The 20,000-nt window shown below is 51.5% G+C and overlaps 1 protein-coding gene and 1 long non-coding RNA gene across 3 annotated transcripts in view; one reads left to right on the plus strand and one right to left on the minus strand.

Moving 5' to 3' along the window:
- The first annotated feature begins 252 nt into the window (after positions 1-252).
- On the plus strand, positions 253-18,456 carry LOC111833863 (angiomotin-like protein 1). Of its 2 annotated transcripts, XM_023792539.2 has the most exons (15): positions 253-411; positions 3,468-3,580; positions 3,986-4,033; positions 6,451-6,597; positions 6,718-7,738; positions 9,178-9,412; positions 10,558-10,702; positions 10,948-11,037; positions 13,558-13,703; positions 13,964-14,113; positions 14,820-15,013; positions 15,144-15,269; positions 15,361-15,587; positions 15,703-15,960; positions 16,267-18,456. In XM_023792539.2, exons 2-15 carry the CDS (start codon positions 3,490-3,492, stop codon positions 16,368-16,370), a joined length of 2,982 nt encoding a protein of 993 aa, XP_023648307.2. In that variant the 5' UTR covers positions 253-411; positions 3,468-3,489; the 3' UTR covers positions 16,371-18,456. The 2 variants fall into 2 exon arrangements, with proteins under 2 accessions (XP_023648307.2, XP_023648308.2); XM_023792540.2 differs by lacking the exons at positions 253-411; positions 3,468-3,580; positions 3,986-4,033 and adding an exon at positions 4,171-4,477.
- A 558-nt stretch (positions 18,457-19,014) lies between these two features.
- LOC111833895 (uncharacterized) overlaps positions 19,015-20,000 on the minus strand; it is a 7,878-nt gene continuing 6,892 nt past the window's right edge. The window contains exon 3 of the long non-coding RNA XR_002835862.2: positions 19,015-20,000. This exon is cut by the window's right edge and continues 329 nt beyond it. This is a non-coding gene — a long non-coding RNA (uncharacterized lncRNA).

Below are 20,000 nucleotides of genomic sequence, written 5' to 3' on the forward strand. Positions count from 1 at the left end.
AGTGCAATATCCGTTACTTTGTGATAAAACACACACATAACTGGTGACAGAGGGAGCGCCCAGTATAAAGTAGTCGTGCGCTTCCACATCAATGGAAAAGTATGCACCGTCTTTGCGGCCAGCGTCGTTACAACCGGAGAGATAAACCGTGCAAGGCCAGAGGTGCCGGAATGTGCCCGGAAAGAAGCAAAATCCTGGCAGAAAGCTCTGCTCCCAGTTTACACTTCAAGGCCCTCCGGAGTGTGACTCCGAAAGCCTGCAAGTCCGGGCAGCGGCTGCATACCTCCGACACCGGCGTCACCCAGACGGCGCATCCCTCGGCGCAGAAAAAACCCTCTTTGTTCATAACAGCGGCGAGGACGGAGGAAAGAGCGTCGCTTATCAGCCACATCGCCCGTTAGGGGAAGCCAGGTAAGGCACAGTCCATGCAGAGCCGACGGCCCGCTCCCAGACAGCGGGAGAGAGAGGTGTGCTGGTAAACCGGGGGTGACACACTAGTGTACACAGCAAGGTACCTTTGTGTCCTGTTAACAAGGAACGTCTGGAGGTGCAGAAGGTGTCACGGGCATCTTACCGTCTTTAGTTCTCACAACTGAAACAAATGCCGCACTTTGCAAAGAGTATTTAAAACCTTTACCTTCTGCACTTTCAAACGTCAATCATACGTACTTAATTGTATGTTACAGGTGATGCTTAAATTTGTTACGCATACATTTAAAAGGAAAAATCACATTTTTTTAAGAAGTTGTGAAGTATACTTATGAAAGCCTACAGTATTTCGTGACACGTTGGCGTATGAATCCAGTTAACAAAGCTGAGACAGATGAAAGCTTTACCGCGACTAGTGACCCCAGGGCATGTATTTTATCATTACTTGTTTAGTGTGTTTAACTATGGAGAGTGTTGTGCAACAATATTCAATACATAAACATGTCGTGTAAATTATTATTTAAATTATAAATAATAAACCGTCAATTGAATGATTATTTAAATAATAATGTGAATTGTTGTTTAAATGATTATTTAAATTACAATTTAAATTATACCAACAACCATTACATTTTTCTGTCAAAGTCACCCATCAAATCAGCGGGCTTGATCTAAGAAAAACCTCTTAGTGGTTATTTTGCAGATTAAGTCACAACAGATCGAACTCACCTAGTCGATTGAATTCTCATTTATATCCGCGTTTTGTCTATTCCGTCCAGGTCGTTCCTTTCCTGCAGGTCCAATCTTAACTATTTGGTGACCATGGTAACTAGGGTTAGGACCCGGTTGAAATTAACATAAGTTAAGATAGGAAAAGTGAATTACACAAGGTTTCTAAATTATCTTCCCCATTTAGGATAATCGCGCAGCCACGCTCATGACATAACGATAACAAGTTTAGCTATACTAACACTATGTGGTGGCCAGTGAAAGGTAGGACAGCTTAACTGTTATCCTAAATTTAGAAGAGTTTATTTTACGATTTGGGGAAATTATGATGTAATACGGACCCAGGACGGAACAGACAAAACGCAGTTATAAATGAGAATTCAATCGACTAGGCGAGCTCGATCTATTCGGACTTAGTTTGCAAAGTAACCAATCAGATGTTAGGTTTTTGTTTAGAGCCCGCCCACGGAGTTTGATGGGTGACTTTGACAGGAAATTTTAGTGGTTGCTGGTAAATTTGAAATTGTAAATTGAATAATCATTTAAATAACATGTTTATAAATAATCATTTAAATGACCATTTTAATTATAATTTCAAAATTTAAATGACAATTTTTATTGAATATTGTCACAAGACACGCTCCATATTTAACCCCAGTGTTAAATATAAAGGAAAAAAGCATAGTGGCTTTTTTTTTTAAGATACTGGTCAGTAAGCAAAACAGCACTTATATAAGCTGGCTAGCATAAGCTCACTGACCTTCATTTTAAACTGTTAAATGCTTATGTGTGTGTAAGTTTTCATATGCCTCATGGCAAATAACTGTGTGTTTCCATACATGTTTAAATAACCATACTTGTAGAAATGTTAGCAGAAACTGCATTTTACCAAAATATTTTAAAAGATTTTCATAGACGATTCAAGATGATTTCCACATAACTGCGTCACTACATCAGATGTAATCATTTCATCATTTATTTTTCATGTTTTGAAATGTGGATACCCTAGAATCGACCCTGGTGCAAACCCATACCAGTATAATGGTTCTTTCGGCTCAAATTCAGCATTAACACCAGTCTGACCTATAAGGAATATTGCATTGATGTATGTCCATAATAACTATGAAGCCAAACAACACGTCAACAATAACGATGCAATGAGCTGATTGGCAGGGATCAGGAGAGTGGATGTAATGGTTGGACGGTGTTTCTGCCTGGAGAATGCTAAATTACCTCAAAATTAGCCATAAAAGTTAAAGGGGAAATGTTTCACACAATCGTAAGCATTGTTATACACTCTGGGTTGCAGCTTGCTTCGCTCCTGCTAATGATGAGATGTTGGCACCAGCGGGCCACGCTAAACTCAGCCTTTTAGCGTATTGGTGGATGGAGAAAATACATCCATAAAAGTGGATTCTCTGACACCCCCCTCTCCCCAGGACAAGGGTAAACAAGTGCAGGGTTAGAGCTTCAGCTGTAAATATAAAGTATGGACATATCACCAGGTAGGGGGGTAGGGGGGTATCATGCTGCTTGAGGTAATGCAACACAGATATTTTCGTTTCAGTGGCGGAGGAGGGTAACTGGAATTGTACCCTAGGCAGTGGCAGACTAACTTTTCTGGGGGCCCTAAGTGAGCCATTTCAGCTGTTTGTTGGAGCCAAAGGGGAAATGAGAGGGAATTAAAAATGCATCAATAATATGCTAATAAAAACTTGGGGTACTAGTGGCGAAACTTATTCAGGGTGGGAGGCGGGGGTGCTGTCAGGACAGTTCACCAGTTGGGGGGGGGGGGGGGATCACGCCAGCGGATCGATCGGCCAAATTGAAGAAGCTCCTTCTTTTGCCATGATAGCCTAGGATACTCTGCATGTGTTGTGTGCTGGATGGCTTGGCAGTTAAACATCAAGGAGACTCTGGTGGAAACAGAAACCTGGGCAGCATGAAGTCTCGAAGACGGAACGGTCCATTACAGCTGGGACGGAACGGTCCATTACAGCTGGGACGGAACGGTCCATTACAGCTGGGACGGAACGGTCCATTACAGCTGGGATGGGGGCAACTTTGTCTGTCCTGAAAAATGTCACTAAAATGCAAATAACTGACTTGCTGCTATACATTAAATGATCACATTATGTTACATCCATGAATGTAACTTCTGGAATTTGTCTTCATGGGGCCCCTAGTTGTTGGGGGCCCCAGGTGGCTGCCTAAACCTGCCTCACTCGTGCGCCGGCCCCTGACTCCAGGACAGCTCTCCTTAGTACTGCTGTTTCTTTGCTTAGCCTTCCTCATGCTCATTCTTACAGCGCTGCCTTATCATCCCCGGACATGGACTCCGATGATAACTGGATCCCAGAGGACGTGGCCCGCTGGCTGGATCACATCGGTGTTCAGCATCAGTCCACAAATGTCCCAAGAGGTGAATGAATGCCACCGCTAATTCTCTCATCCTGAACTAGGGCACAGCAATCTTTCAGCTGGGATCCATTTAAAAGACTGTATTAATATGTGCTAAACAACATTTGTTTAATTATAACTGCAGTCAAACTAAGCTTTAATGTATGTAAAATTGCATATTTACAAATAAAAAAACTCCATTAGTGTAAAAATAATTTATGCCATAAGCCATTGAACCAAATCAGCGGGTCCATTTCTTTTTAATTTCCTGTCATATGTAATTGGAATAACTTTTATGAGCCATGATGTTAGTTTTTGATGTTTTTCCCGAGGGGACTGCTTTGTGATGCTGTGCATTAGTGTTCTTGGTTCTTTAAAGATCCATTTAAGTGTTTCCAGTGTTTGATGAGCTGTTTTCCTCCTACAGAAAATGAAGTGGACCATCTTCCGCATCAATACCTCCCGGACGACATGGGTACGGTCAACACGTGGGTTGTGTGTGTGGATATGTCGGTAGAGAGAGTTTTAGAGAGTGAACCGGACGGGCTTTTAAGCAGGGTACGTTTAGAGTAAGGCAATCAGTAAGTTTAAGAACCCAGGAGCGGCGGATAGCAGGTGCGGGTGCTTTGCGCCGTAGTGACCGGTGGGAGGGGGCGGCGCTAGGACCCGGCGCGCGCCATAGGGAGCTGGCCGGCATTCCTCTCATTCCTTTATGAATGGGAGTGATTGTTGTCGCGCGGATCGCCCCGCATAGCCCTGCACGGCTCTGTCCCAGACCGGACCGGACCCGTCTCTAAACCCCGTGTCAAACCTCCTCTCCGAGGAGAGGCAGGCAGCGCCTCCGGCTCACTCTGTGCAGGAAAGTATCCCGCATCTGCACGTTTCAGGCACCATCCCCGAAAAAAGTCACGAAAAAAAGGTAAGATTTAAGGTATTCTGTAACGTCCGCGAGCGGCTTTAACCGCAGGCATCGCCTCGCGCTGGTGGGGCCGATCGGTGCACGCGAGCATTTAAAAGCGAAGCATAAAATCTCAACACTATAGGCAAGCAGAGTGGAAGGAAAAACGCAGAAAAAGCTTTGTAAACGCTTCCGAGACTCATATCAATTGTGCCTTTACTTGTACCAATCTGAGAAATACCCTTAAATAACTTTTGGGTTGACTTTTTAAGTGTGCGCTGTATACAACATAACAGAACTAAGAAGCGCCTAAAGTATTTTTAACCAAGTATGAACATTACTCACATACTTACGTAATATAAACGAGTTTAAACGCGCTTGCGAATAAGTTGCCCTGAGGTATTGACGGGCTTTATCTCCGCTATTTACATCTATTTAAAGGGCCGAAATACGTCGCCTGCCCTACGGCCCCATTGCGGGGTTGATGCGCTCGGGTGCGGCGATGAGGGACCCCAGAGCACCGGCAGCTCCAGCTCCGCGGCCGGTCTTCTGGGCTGACGTGTCCGTTTAGAAGCGCTTCGCTTTTTGGGAACTTTTATTGTTACTGAGAGGCAGCACGTTTTGCTCACTGTTAGAGTTGCGCGAAGGTCGGATTTCAGGATGACATGAAATGTATTTCACAGCTGTGCCAGTTAACATATCCTTGAAAGTTATTCCAAGTGACATATACACTCTTGTATTATTTACTCTGTTTGTCAAGCTATATATAAGTTTATATTATTTATGGTGATTTGCATGGGTAGGCTATATATTTAAAAGTTATAAATTACAGGCAGACGAGAATAATTGCCGCATCATACGTATTTTTTCCAGACAGCGGGGATCGCTTTGAGATCTGAAGTAGCCTGAATCTTTCAGTGGCTTTTCAAAAACAATGAATCGGTTTTAAATACTGACGAGGTCATGGTCTGAAATTATAGTGGCAGACATGCCACTAATTAAATGTTCCGTGGATGGGTAAAATTGGCTGAAATATAAACATTCTCACATATCTCGACATTCCAGTTACACGGACGGTCATGGTAGAATACGTAAAAATAGTTGTAAGTTTTCAAAGGCACGACAGGCGTATTTCTGACGTGACCCCCCTCCCCAAGGTTTCCCCAGATGGCGCGTTTTGCTGTTTTGGGAATTCCTTCTTCACTTCAACCCCCTTCCGGATGCTGTCTGCTTACATTCAGCCTGTGTAACGAAAACGAGGTGTTTATTTTGAAGAAGAGGAACTGGGTGGAATAGTTTCTAGACATTGCTAGATCTTTCCGTTCACTGTGTATTACGATCCAAGGGCATTAAAACCGTGTTAACTTAACTTAAGATATTGACTCCACTTTGGGAGAAGACATATCTTCATAACAGATATACAGTAAAATAAACATTTCTGCAGAGAGAAACTTTATTTCGGCTGGTGCAAAGTCCTGTTTACACCCCAACACAGCCCAAAAGAGGATAATGAACACGCACCCAGTCACACGGTACCTGGAAAAGCATGCAGGGAACAAGATGAGCGAGAGGTCTGGCCGAAACGCGGACGCCTCGGGCAAGCAGGGCTGGGGGCTGCAGGGATTTCGGTTTTCCCGGGAGAAGGGAGGGGTCTCCGCGGGGTGGTGGTGGTGCTTTCTTCATGAGCAGATGGAGAGTTTTCCATCTCTTCCGGTCACCTGCGTTGGCTCGGCTCACCTGCTAGCGAGTCGTAGCATCTAGTGATACATTAATCGTTGGTACAGTCGCAGTCTGAACATCAGCCCCAGCTGAGGAGCTGATCTGGAGAAACGTGACGTCGGTAGTTATGATAAAGAGCTACAGTGTTTACTGCCCTGAAAACCACACCTGCATGAGGATGCCGCTGTATGTTATGGTCAAATTAACTCTGTAGCCATGGGAAATCGGTCCAGCTCCTGCAAGGCTCACCGCTGCCCACTCTGACTGTACCCCAGGTTGCCCTGGTTACTGCCACCTGCACGTCCCTCTCGGGGGGTCCGAGGGCTACGCCTACTGCGGGCAGGAGCATGTGGTGCAGGGTGACGGCTGTGACCCGCCTCCTCTGACTGGCCGGTACTACATCAGCACAGACCGGGAATCAGGTACGAGTCACAATGGCGTCTGGGTCAAATGCTTCATTCAGGTCCTCTTCACTGGGTTAGACTTGTGCTGCTGTGTGGTTTCTCCTGCCTCTTGAGTGACCCTTCCCGACCTCCTCCCAGGTGAGGAGTCCCGCTTTGGCCCAGCCACCGTGCTCCCCCCCGAGAGTGAGATGCGGGGGTCCGAGGATGTGTCGTCTAGCACGGTTCTGCAGCGGCTGATGCAGGAGCACCTGCGTTATGGCGGCCCGGCTGGAGACAGCGCCGCTCTGAGCGGTGTGCCACCCCCGCCGCCCGCCTCCGCTGCTCAGGCCTCGCACCCGGGCCCCGGGCCCCCGTCCCCCTCTGAGGGCCCGCTCCAGGACGACCCACAGATGGTGCAGCAGTCGGCCCGGCAGGAGCCTCAGGGTCAGGAGCACCAGGTGGACAGTACCACCATGGAGAAGCAGGGGGGTCGCGTCTCGGGGCCACCGCCGCCACCCAGCCCAGGACAGCAGCCCCCGCTGCAGGTCATGGAGGAGCTGCCCAGCTACGAGGAGGCCAAAGCTCAGTCGCAGTTCTTCCGCAGTCAGCAGCCGGTGTCTGTCGGCCCAGGTTACTACGTACCGGCGGCCGCGGCCCCCACAGCCCCACCCAGCCCGCCTCCCCCCAGCTCCTCCCTGCCCTGTGTGTCCCCCCTGAAGGCGCGCACGGAGGGCCGGGCGTCCCTGAGCCGCGGGGCCCCGGCGCCCCCCCCGCATCGCGACGAGGCGCTGCTGGAGCTGAAGCAGGGCCACGTTCGCTCTCTGAGCGAGCGGATCATGCAGATGACGCTGGAACGCAATGGAGGCCGGCAGCAGGCCTCCGGCTGTGGCAGCCTGCCCAGCCAAGCCTCCTCCGGCCGGGCCCCAAAAGCCGGCCTGCCCCCCGCCAAGGCCTTGGTGGACCCCCGGGGCCCCCCACCGGAATACCCCTTCAGGTCTAAGCAGGCCCTCCCCTCCATGGGAAAATCCCCGCTGGCCCCGCCCACAGAGCACGGGTTGGCCGTCAGTGACTCCCACGCGGGTGGCATGATGGACCTTCCCAAGTCCTACTTGCGCCCCCAGCCCACCAGGACGGAGATCACCTACGTCAGATACCCTTCACCCCCAGAGTACTTCACCAGGTGAGGCCCATGTTCTGACCACCTTGTTCTGAGGTCAAAGCAGGAGGCGCTTAAATCTGCTATTAAGTTTGTAACTCAGGTTAGTTTATTTAACAGATTGTTGAGGAGTCGACAAGGCAGCTAAAACTAAGCTTTGAATGGATGTCTGCACATGAGTGTGAGCAGTATAGGAGTATAGGAGCAGGAGCTAGATGACACCTTCCAACAAAGCAAGGACCTAATAAGACAGCTATTCAGATCAGCAGAAAGCACAGCATTTAAGGACATTTGGGGAGCGTGGGCTGGTGTAGGTGCTACTGGAGGTATTACTGGAACAGATTATAAAGTGACATCTCATTCGCACCAGTCCTAAGAAACGACTGACGTGGCACCGTCTCCTTAATTCATGACATTTAATTAGAAGCATCCAGTTATAGCAGCGTGACACCCAGTGAAGTTCGTCAGCGTTCCGCAGCACGTCGGAGCTCTGCGGACAGCACGGGGGTGTGTGATGTTAGCCAAAAGCATCCCAAATGCAGGGGCGCACGTTCTGCCGCGATGGCACTGGCCGGGGGCGTCACCGGCTCCGGAGGGCTGGGCGGAGACTCTGCGTGACGTACGGAGAGATCCGGCACACTCTGTATGTGCAGTCAGCCTTGGAATGCCGCTCCAGCGGCGCCTGACTGAAAGGGATCAGAACACTTCCGAAATCCTGTCTCTCAGCTGATATAAATCCTGCTGCTTTGCCACATTCATACCCCTGCAGTGATGCATTTCCAGTGTTTCACTGGTATTGTGCAGATGTAAATGTTTTATCAATCATGCATTTTTAGGACAGCATTCAGTATTAAAAAAACTAGTATAAACAAAGATATCTGTCTTCAAAATGTTTACCCTGCCCAGGGTCAGTGGGGGGGGGGGGGGGTGCTGGAGCCTGTCCCAGACACCGCAGGGCATAAGCCTGGGTTACATCCTGCATGGGGTAGCAATGCAAGTTATGGCACATTTAAATTTACATTCAGCTGACACGTATCATTTTGTTAGCTGGATACTTTCCGCATGAGTAACACCGCTAAGTAATTCAGCAGGGCCCCTTGGGGGACTTGAACCAGCAACCTTCTGGTTATAAGCAGTTTTACCGCTGCTCACACCCCTACACTCTCAGGTGGGTGAGGAGTGAGGCAGCGTCCTGGGGGGGGATGTGTGGCCCCATTGATTGGGATGGTGTTTCTGTGATCGCAAGGTTGTTGGTTCAAATCCTGTGGTTGGCAGAGCGATGTCACCATTGGGCTTAAGGCAAGGCCCTCTTCCCCAAATTGCTCCAGGGACAGACTGACCGGAGGGTTCCTTTCTCAGATATTTAAATTTCGATAAAACCTTCTAAATAAACATTAGCAGCTGAGAACTTCAGTCTCCATAGTGGGAGATGTTTCATGGTCTCCCCCTGTCGCCCCCTGTAGGCAGTTCCCGGTATCGCCTCTACAGCAACACAGCCCAACATCCTCGCAGGTCTCCACCCTGCCAGCGTCGCTGGCCCCCCAGCCGGCCCTGGGGCCCGGCGTCCCTCAGCACCCTGGGGACGCTTTCGCCATTGTGGCCCGAGCACAGCAGATGGTGGAGATGTTGTCAGACGAGAACAAGATGCTGAGGCTGGAGATGCAGGGCCAGAGTGAGAAGGCGAGCAGGCTCCATCGGGTAAGGGCTGCCCCCCGCCCCCCAAAGGGACACGCACCAAGCCACTGGGCCCAATGCATGGGAGTGACGAACGCCCATGATCTAGGCATCCCAGTCCATTTTTCAACATCTTCAGCAGATCCATGACGACTTCTGTAGCCCCCATCCCCCCCCCCCCCCCAGCTGTTAAATGGGTTCTTCCCAGTGTCTGTTAAACTGATGCTGTGCTTGAACAGCCTGTATATCACCAGTCTGTGCTGGGGGGAGACAATAGATAGGTGCATTGATTTTTAAGGCAGGGAGGTCACAGCATGGTGTCTGGGGGTGGGGCGGAGGGCATCTGGAATCGAGAAGGGCTAAGTGTGTGTGTGTGGGGGGGGCAGGCTTTGTGAAGAGAGTTGGTGGCTCCTTGGCGCATAAAGAGAAACCTGATCTTGAATTGCCACGGTGACCCCGCCCCCCCCCCACCCCACACACCACACACATTGAAACAATGAAACAAAACCCCCTTTTATAGGACCCCACTGGCCCCCTCCAGCAGAACCATGGAGCCCCGGTCAGGGAAGCACATGTGTGGTGGCTGGAATGGGGCAGCTGTCCGGACTTCACTGCCACACTGCCTCACTGCCACACTGCCTCACTGCCACACTGCCACACTGCCAAAGTTAATATGGTACTAAGAAGTACTTAGCAGTGCTAATAGATGGATCTTTATTCAGAGTGGCTGTAATGATAATCTGATCTGAAACCAGCAGACCTCACCCTTTTGGTGTGAAATGAATTTCAGTGTTTACTTCTACTGGTACAGCAACTGTCCAAGCAAACAGACCAGTTCATCTAACCATTATCTTAGACTGGGTTGGGGAACATGCAAACTCAGAAACTCTGTCATGGGTCATTTCCTGCCTTGTGCTCCTTATTTCCAGGATAGACTCCCAGTCCCCTGCGACCCCGCATAGGACGAGCAGTATAGAAAATGGATGGATGAGTGAATACTAAAGAACTGCTTCCCTAGGTATAGGTCTGTTTGTATAGCTGGGATGCTCTGTTCTTATGTACTGATCTCCAAGGCCTCAGGCAGCAACACGTGTTAAACCCCGTGGAGAGTTACTGCTCCATGAGGAGTCTGGCCGCAGACTTACAGAAGCCACCATGATGTCTTCCAGCTTGAGAGTGAGATCCAGAAGATCTCAGAGGCTTACGAGGGTCTGGTGAAGAGCTCAACCAAGAGGGAGTCTCTGGACAAGGCCATGAAGAACAAGCTGGAGGGAGAGATCAGGAGACTGCATGACTTCAACAGGGACTTGAGAGGTCAGGATCGTTTGTGTGGCACCTTCACTCATACTGTACACATGGGATGAAACCAGATCTACCCCTAAAGGCCCCATGCAGATTAACCTCCTGACCTTGCTCTTGCATTACCTTTTACTACATCCTCTGTTAATCTCTAAACTTCTATAAATCAATTACACATCTCCAGGAATGTGCACGTAACCTTCTCTATGAATGTCTCAGTTCTCCATGGCCCGTTTTCTGACGTTGTCTCCCATTCACAGATCGCCTGGAGACAGCCAATCGGCAGCTGGCCAGCAGGGACTTGGAGAGCAGTGATGAAGGCTGGCCCTTAGGTCTCCACGTCTCCCACAGTGAGTATCATGGCCTGCCAGCCCTAGGCTCTGGGGACCTCCACACCCAGCACTTAGGAGGCCTTCCTGTTTTTTCTTCCCCCCCCCTAACGGCCAACACTGCTTCCTGTGGCTAAAAACGGTTTGGACAAAATTATGCTGTTTTTGGCCTTGGAGAAAAAAAGAGAGATGTGTGGGCTGCTGTTTTTTTCACACCAGACACAGCGAGTTTGATAAGATGTTTAATGGAGGCCATTGCAGACATCTAGAACATTCCATGGAGCTCTTTTCAATGCCTGCTGGACATTGTTTCAAGCCAGTTCCCCTTCCTGCCCCTTCAGTGGCGGTGATCAGATAGCCTTCTCGCTCCTGCAGCCCCACAGTTTGGTCGTGTTGCAGTTTGGGTTGTATGCAGTGTTACCTAGACTGGGCATGAATGGGGTCGTTGCTGGTCTGATTTCGAGATGCCTCCCATTGGGCACAGCCTGACCACCTGATATCTGGTGTCCAATGGGGACTGCTGGTCACTTGGGAGCGCAGACTGCCCTGAGCCAGGGGTCTCAGAGCTGAACTCTGGCACAAATTAAGCACTGGTGTTAGGCTACGTGACTTGCAGTGTGCGTTTCACTGCGTGATTTGCTGAATCTCTGCACCACATGAAAACCAAACAGTTCAGTTGTATCCACTGAACTGGGGAAGATATCTTATGTCCCAGAAGTCTCATTTGGGCTTGTTGAATCTTCCCATAATGCAATTTGGAGACTCTGGCTTCTGTGGGAAATATCTGCCGTGGTCCATCAGCCCGAATGCTTTTTAACAGTTTATTCCTGACTGGAGTTGGCCGTTGATGCCATGCAAGGTCGTGTGCAGTGGGGCCTCGATGTGATTTTCAGTGCTGGCAGGAAGTCGCAGGGCTGACCTAACCTCAGCGGCCAGGCTTTTTACGCACCTGGTCCTTAACTGGCAAGTGGCACAACTGCCGGCCAGACCTGAGCACCCCCTCATACACACAGACACACACACACGCACACAGACACACACACGCACACAGACACAGACACGCACACAGACACGCACACGCACACGCACACAGACACACACACACACACACACAGACAGACAGACACACAGACACACACACACACCCAGCTACAATCCACACGCAAACACACGTTCTCTTTCTCTCGGGTGGGGGGGAGGGTATTCTGCCACACCCTTGACCCTCATGCTTGCCAGTGCGTCGGGGAGGGGCCCCCGCTGTAGGCCTGTGGGCGTGCCAGCGCTCGCTCGGACAAGTTGCCATGCCTTGGCAAAAATAAATCCCGTGGCTAGCATTCCATACATAACAGTGGTAATCCGGGGTAGCCTGGAGATTAGGTACGGCAGGTGGCGTGGCACTCGGGGGCCGTGTGACCGCATGGGTACCGGCCGAGGGGTCCGGTGTCAGGTCTCAGGACAGGTCTTACCTTGGGGGGCTGGGGGCACAGCAGACACAGTAGCCGGTGCTGCGGTTACGTGTCTGAAAGTCCCACAAGCGGACGGGAGGAATGCATGTAATTCGATTCCTGGGGAGACGCTGTGGTTTCAGCCAGGAAACACGCCCTTGTGCTCTGAGGGTAGTCCGCCTCCCGGGGGGGGGGGGCAGGCGTGTGCCTTAAAAAGGAGGGCCGGGCTGAAGCTAGCGTCCTCTGCTGGCCAGTCTGTGAACTTGTCCTTGTGTGGCAGCAGCAGCTCTGTGTATCTCAGTATGGATTATGGAACTAAATCTGCCTGTGAAAGTCCCTGCTCATGCAAAGACCTCTTCTTCCAGCGTTACAGCAATGTTACGTTAGCATTAGACTGGCGTTACATCAGTGTTACATCAGCATTGCATTAGCATTATGGCAGCGTTACATTAGCATTATGGCAGTGTTACATTAACGTTACATTAGCATTATGGCAGTGTTACATTAGCATTATGGCAGTGTTACATTAACGTTACATTACCATTATGGCAGCGTTACATTAACGTTACATTAGCATTATGGCAGTGTTACATTAACGTTACATTAGCATTATGGCAGCGTTACATTAACGTTACATTTGCATTATGGCAGCATTGTGCTGGCATTACAGCAGTGATATATTAACATTACAATGGCTTTACATAAGCATTGCTATGTTAGTGTTATGACAGCGTTAAGTTGGTGTTACTACAAGGTTACATTAGTGTTACGGCAGCATTGCATTGCTGTTTTATTAGCATTACTGGTGGCTTTACATTAGTGCTACATTAGCATTACTGAGGTATCATGTTAGTGTAACGGCAGTGTTACATTAACGTTACAGTTGCTTTTCATTAGTATGTTAGTGTTATGGCAGCATTACTCTGGTGTTACATTAGCGTTACTCCAGCATTCTATGGCAGCGCTGGGCCCCCTGCCGCAGCAGACCCTAGCATGCAGCCTCACGCCCAGACGCAGCAGACATCAGCGCAGCTAATGCGACCATGCGGCGTTGCAGGCCCTGTTCTGACGCCCCTCCCGCTCCTTCACCCCCCAGGCAGGGAAAGTGCAAAAGAGCGAGAGAAGCTGGAGATGGAGGCTGCGGCTCTGCGTTCGGCCAGCGAGGACCAGCGGCGGCACATCGAGGTCCTGGAACAGGCGCTTAGCAACGGTCAGGGCAGAGTGGTCAAGCTGGAGGAGGAGGTACAGAAGATCCCTTTGCCCGTCGCCCCCTATTGGTCAGGGACCGAACTGCTTTGGTTTGTCTGATTTGGCCGTTCCTTTGCCGCTAACTAACCCTCATGTTCAGCATTCAGGTCAGTTGGGTTCTGCATCAGCATCAGCATAAGCTTTAGCAGTTTGAAAAACTGAGAAACAGAAGAATTTCTAGAAATATTCAAAGAGGAAAGATACGGCGGGCATGTCTCTCCCTGCTTGACTCCTCCCCCCGGGGTGCCCCCCAGCTGCGGAAGAAGCAGGTGTACGTGGACAGAGTGGAGAAGCTCCAGCAGGCGCTCAGCCAGCTGCAGGCTGCCTGCGAGAAGCGGGAGCAGCTGGAGAGGCGTCTGCGCACACGCCTAGAGCGCGAGCTGGAGTCGCTGCGGACACAGCAGGTGAGACCCCCCCCCCAGCTCCCCCAGTTCCCCTTCATGATGATGTTTATGTGAGTTCTTGTGGGCATTTGGTTATTCTCAGACATAGGGATTCAAACCAGTCACCCTCAGTTAACATCTGGGGTTCTTGCTAGAAGGTCCTTGGACACCAGTCACATAGCTGGGTCAGCTGGGTCATTGTCCAGCTGGAGGTGCAGTGAAACTTCACGGCCGACTCCTTGGCTCCCACCCCCCTGCAATTATGCAGTCAGCCTCCGCTGTGATTGCAGGGTCCTCACAAACAGGAAGGATGTGGTAAAGGAGGAGGGTTCTCTATGGGCCAAACGCCTCTGGGTGCTTTGGAGCATAGCCTCTGTCAGTGTGCTTAAGGTCGGGTGACGCCAACCCCAGAGAGCCCGTACCTGAGTGCTAAAGACCCAGCGCTTGGGGGCTGGGGAGATTCATATGGCTCCTCTGTCAGCTTTCCATGCTGCAGCCCCCAGCCTGGATTCCTGCCTCAGACCGCTGTGCTTCCTGAGGTCTGGGAAGATGGGCTTTAATTTGATGGTCTGGGATAAACCTTCAGTCTCTGTTCCTCCTGCATTGAAATCCACGCTTCCAGAGGCGTCACCTTTCTTCTCCGCTACATGAACACAGTGCGCATTTCAGCAGCTTCATCCTCCCCTCCCTCCCATTCTTCTGCACCCGCCCCCAAATTTTGGAGCAGCGCCTGGGTGGGGTGTCGCAGAGTACCGCGTCCTCGGGGCGTAGCGCCCCTGCCCTGATGGAGCTCCTGAGGGAGAAAGAGGAGCGCATCTTGGCACTGGAGGCTGACATGACCAAGTGGGAACAGAAGTACCTGGAGGAGAGCGCCATGAGACACTTCGCCATGGACGCGGCCGCCACTGCCGCCGCACAGAGGTACGGGATGGGGGGGGGGCGCCAGTGAGCCTCAGAGGCTAAACCAGGGGTACAGACTGGGATTGAGTGCTGGACAGCAGCAGTCGTTCTGGGACCTGAACCCACAACCTTGGCCTGCGCCACTCCGCAGGGACACAACCATCATCAACCACTCCCGCGACGGCAGCTACAGCGACGGCTCCCTGGAAGCCCGCATCTGGCAGGAGGAGGAGGAGATCCTGCAGGCCAACCGACGCTGCCAGGACATGGAGCACAGGTACCGGGCCGGACTGGGCGGGGTGGCCTGGGCATGGCAGGGGGCAGGAGCGAGCATGAGGGTCACCCTTCCATTCACTGCCTCCGCACAGGATCAAGAACCTCCACGCCCAGATCATCGAGAAGGATGCCATGATCAAGGTGCTACAGCAGCGCTCCCGCAAGGAGCAAGGCAAGGCGGAGGCCACGCCCCTACGGCCTGCACGCTCCGTGCCCTCCATCTCCGCAGCGACTGGCCTCCACCCGCGCCAAGCCTCCCAGACGGGCACTGGCGGTCCGGAGGACAGGAGAGAGGGGCGCAGCTGGAAGGGCAGTGCCAGTGAGTATGGATGATATCAGGTCATATTCAGGAGACCCTTCAGTTACTTGATATTTTAGTTAATCATGCGGAGGAAGCATCACTGTCTCAGGAGGATGTCTCCATGTCTTTTCAGATGCCCTCCTTGGAAAAGAGGCCATGGAGGCCCTCCCGCCCCCCCCCCCGTCCCCCGCTACCGCGTCCTCCCTGCCGGCCACGCCCCTGCTCTCCGCCCACTCGAAGACGGGCAGCCGGGACAGCTGCACGCAGACTGAAAGGAGCCCCGAGACGCAAAGGGCCACCTCCATTGCGGGCCGTTCCCGCCTGGGCAACACGCCCAGTGGCAGCCCTGTCTTCCGCCATACCTTACCGAGGGGTGGGCCAGACAGCACAGGTGAGACGTGGGCGGGGCTGACAGCTTCCTCATTGTCTGTTCCTTTAGCAAGTTGCTTATCCAATCAGAGTGTGCAGGTGAGATGTGGGCGGGGCTGACATTGACATTCCTTTAGTGAGGTATCCAATCAGAGAATATGTTCAGAATACAGCATACCTTTGGACAAATTATGACAATAACAATACTGGTCTTTTCCATTATGGGATAATGATTCGCCCTAGAGCCAAGAGGACAGTCTTGGCAGCCTCGTGTGAAATCTGCAGGCTTGAAGGGGATCTGAGCTTCCGTTCTCTTCCGTTCCCACAGAGAGCCCACCTGCCTCCACAAAGCCCACAGACCTCAAACCCCCCAGTGGGGCAGGTCAGAGGCCGGAACTGCCGGACGCAGACGTGGTGGAAATACTGATCTGAGCTGGTGCCCAATCTTGCAATACAAGGCACTTACAGAAGGACGGGAAAAGAACGAGTGAGATGAAGAGAGAGAGAGAGGAGGAGTGCAGCTGAAGGGCATCCCCAGGACAGGAAAAGGGTTTATATTCCTTACCGAGTCGGCTCTGGAAGAGCACTGGAGGTTGTGACATCATCTTTGGCCCCTATGGAAAGGCTTCTGGAAAGTTCCATGGAAAGAGTCTCCTCTCCCAAGGACAGTAAGCAGGATGGGAGGAGGTGGTGGATCTTAGGACAGTCATAAAACACTTTGCTTGTTTTTGGCTCAGTGACATCATTCTTCAACGGTCTGGCCTGAGCCCCGCCTCCAGGTGGGACGTCCTGCCATGCGGGTGGCTGGGGGGGGGGTTGGTGTGTAGGTCACATGTGTTCATTAGACAGTCCAAAACGGGAGTAAAAACAGAGGCGCAGGTTCTGCGACAGATCGTCTTCACACGGCTTTGGTGGGCGCTGGAGTGAATGTGAAGGTGCTGCTGTAACCCCCCCCCCCCCCCCCGGTGCTCAGAGAAGGTGGGGTCTCAGGTGTCTTGGGTAGAAACCCAAAGGTCAGGACAATGGAAAGAAGCCGAGGCAGACCCCCCCGTCCCCCTCCGTTTAGAGTGTCGGCGTCTACAGTAGCACTTTTCGGTCTGTACCCGGAAACTTCTTTAGCGGAGAGGGCAACCAGCAATACAAGCTGTCATCGTCTGCCAATCCCGCCAACATCACCCTCCCCCTCCCCCCTTACTGTCAGCCCATCCGTCCTGTCTGTCAAATGTATATATTTCTCTGTGCAGATGCCCATCTGGGGCTCGTATCACAAAGCAGGATTTCTTGCTTAGCCAGATAATTTGTCAGATTTAAGGTAGTCTGGGTTAAATATAACCCAGACTGGCTGGGGGGGGGGGGGGTGCAGTGTTACGTGCCTCTGTTGGCCAGAACGGGGCAGTTGGGCCATGAAAGAATTTCAGACCCAACTTTAAAAAAATTATTTGTTATTTTTTAAAATACCATTAATTTATCACAAATAATAATACTCAATGTTCAGGCTATCCCACAAACCACCCTAAATATGAGAGAGATGAGTGAACATGCTCATTATGTCCTGATCTTTGTTGCTGTGCAATAGAGACTAACAGGGATCCTGTTTATTTAAAGCTTGCTGTCATTTTCTTTGAGTTCTGGTGTTCTGTGATCAGCTTTATTTCACATATACAGCGGGTTTGAAATCGTGGACAGGACAGAAGTGCTGAATGCGGGTTTCCACCTGCTTCCCAGCAGTGCAATGCCAGCCTTATCTTAAAGAAATATAAATACTATTATTATTATTATTATTATTATTATTATTATTATTATTTAAACGATTAGCAGTGCGCAGACAGCTACATGCAGAGCCGTGATCAATTTACTTCTCCACACTCCAGCTTTGCATTAGTTTCTTCTTCCTCCATCCATCTAGCATCCCGTCTTTCTGTTCATTCCAAGCAGCTGCGTGAAGATGTGACGAGGCACCGGTGCTGCGGGGTCGGTTCCGTGGCATCGGTGCTGCGGGGTCGGTGCTGTGACACTGTTGTGGGGTCGGTTCCGTGGCGTCGGTGTCGTGGGGTCGGTGCCGTGGCGTCGGTGTCGTGGGGTCGGTGCCGTGGCGTCGGTGCCGTGGCGTCGGTGTCGTGGGGTCGGTGCCATGGCGTCGGTGTCGTGGGGTCGGTGCCGTGGCGTCGGTGTCGTGGGGTCGGTTCCGTGGCGTCGGTGTCGTGGGGTCGGTGTCGTGGGGTCGGTGTCGTGGGGTCGGTTCCGTGGCGTCGGTGCTGCGGGGTCGGTTCCGTGGCATCGGTGCTGCGGGGTCGGTTCCGTGGCGTCGGTGTCGTGGGGTCGGTTCCGTGGCGGCCGCCTGTAGCGAAGGGCTGTTTGTACAGAGCTGTGTGGTGCTGTGAGTTTTATATGTTATAGGCAAGGTTTTTGTTCTCAGCTGATGGTAAACAGTGATTTCCTGAACCAAAGAGATTCCTATTTTTGCTGCGTAAGACTGTGCCTTTAATGTGTATAGTTTGGATTAAATGACACTTGAGAACCCCTCCTTCATCTTTTTTCTCCCTTAGCAGAGCAGAAACTCTCGATGTATTTCAGAGGCGTCTGGGTAAACACAGCTACTAAGTAATGCTGTTCAGAGGCTTTTGCTAACCTAACCCTAACCCTAACCTAACCCTAACCCTAAACTCAATCCCAACCATCCATTTTCTGTAACCATTTGTCTTATTCAGGGTCACAGGGGGGTCTGGAACCTATGGGCAAAAAGGCAGGGAACAACCCAGGATGGGGCGCCAACCCGTCGCAGGCCTAACCCTAACCCTAACCATTCACTCACACACATGGGCACTTTAGTAACTCCAGTTAGCCTCAGCATGTTCTTACACTGCGGGGCTTCAGGGCTCAGCTGCAAGCAGAACCCCCCCCCCCCCCACCTCACCCCCAGCCTGCTATTAATAGGTTTAGGGTGTCTGGGAGATTTCATTAGGAAAGTCCTGATTCGCATTCCAGTGACTGCCAGGGTGCAGATTATGCCTGGCATGAGTTCCTCTGCTTAACCCCCCCAACCCCCAGTGATCACCCCCTCCCCCTATTCAACTAGGGTCACCCCACTACACCACACCTGTTTGTACAAGCATAGGAAAGCCCACATGGTCAGAGGGATGGTCACATGTCCAGGGTGCCTGGTTAACCTGTCTTGGTTGGGGCCACTCCACTGGTCAGTATGGCCTTCACTGCGTACAGCATACAGTGAAGCTCCACAACTATCTCCAGTGTACTAGAGAGAGCCGGGAAGCCTGGCAAGGTCCTTAACAGCCCATCTTGTCTGAGGCGGTAATGCCTTCACGGTCTGTTCCGGACCCCGTCGGGCTAATTTGAGCTCAAGCCCCAGAAAGCATAAAGCTATGTGCATCTCCCGTTTCCCCGTCCTCAGGACCCCCCAGGACAGCGTGGCACAGCCGACTGACTGACTGCTCCTTAAGCTGTCAAATGTGAGCAGATTTTACGAGGAGCCCAGACAGAAATGTAACAGGTATGCAGCTCTACAGGGCTACAAGCGAACACACTGGCTGTACTGCGAACAGAGTCCATTACGGATACCTGAACCCCCCCCCCCCCACATTGCAGCCGGTTCGGCTTCCACATGAATAAAATTCCTCCCTCATAGTTTCCACATTATGTCTTTGGAGCATCGATGTCTTGTGACACCTTACCCACCCTGGCAGACAGCTCAGTCCCCTGTGAATGCAGGGGGGGGTTTACAGCCCCATCCTGTCCCCCAGGGGCCTCACCGTGGCTGGAAGAGCCACCCGGCTGGGTCTGCTTCAGCTGGACAGGTTATTTTTGGCGCATTATTTAGCATGGTGGCGTGATCGGCGTTCAGTGGCACCACCGGGGGCCCTTTCCCACCGTGGGTGTTGGGGGGCCCTCTCTCCCGCTGTCGGCGTTGGGGGGGGCCCTCTCCCTCCGTGGGCGTTGGGGTTCCACAAGGTGGCAGGGAGAGGGGCCCGGTAAACGGGTATATAAATACACATCCACTGTGAGATTGCGAGAAGCAGGTGGTTAATACTGCAATGGCAGCAAACT

This window comes from Paramormyrops kingsleyae, chromosome 17, assembly GCF_048594095.1.
Source record: "Paramormyrops kingsleyae isolate MSU_618 chromosome 17, PKINGS_0.4, whole genome shotgun sequence".
Lineage (NCBI taxonomy): Eukaryota > Metazoa > Chordata > Actinopteri > Osteoglossiformes > Mormyridae > Paramormyrops > Paramormyrops kingsleyae.

What these genes read in the sequence shown, in the direction of transcription:
- LOC111833863 (XM_023792539.2), top strand. Translation starts at nt 3,490, where the DNA reads ATGGACTCCGATGATAACTGGATCCCAGAGGACGTGGCCCGCTGGCTG. An exon ending in TGGTCAAGCTGGAGGAGGAG is followed by an intron (nt 13,704 to 13,963) that starts GTACAGAAGATC and finishes GGTGCCCCCCAG; the next exon opens with CTGCGGAAGAAGCAGGTGTA. An exon ending in AGTCGCTGCGGACACAGCAG is followed by an intron (nt 14,114 to 14,819) that starts GTGAGACCCCCC and finishes ATTTTGGAGCAG; the next exon opens with CGCCTGGGTGGGGTGTCGCA.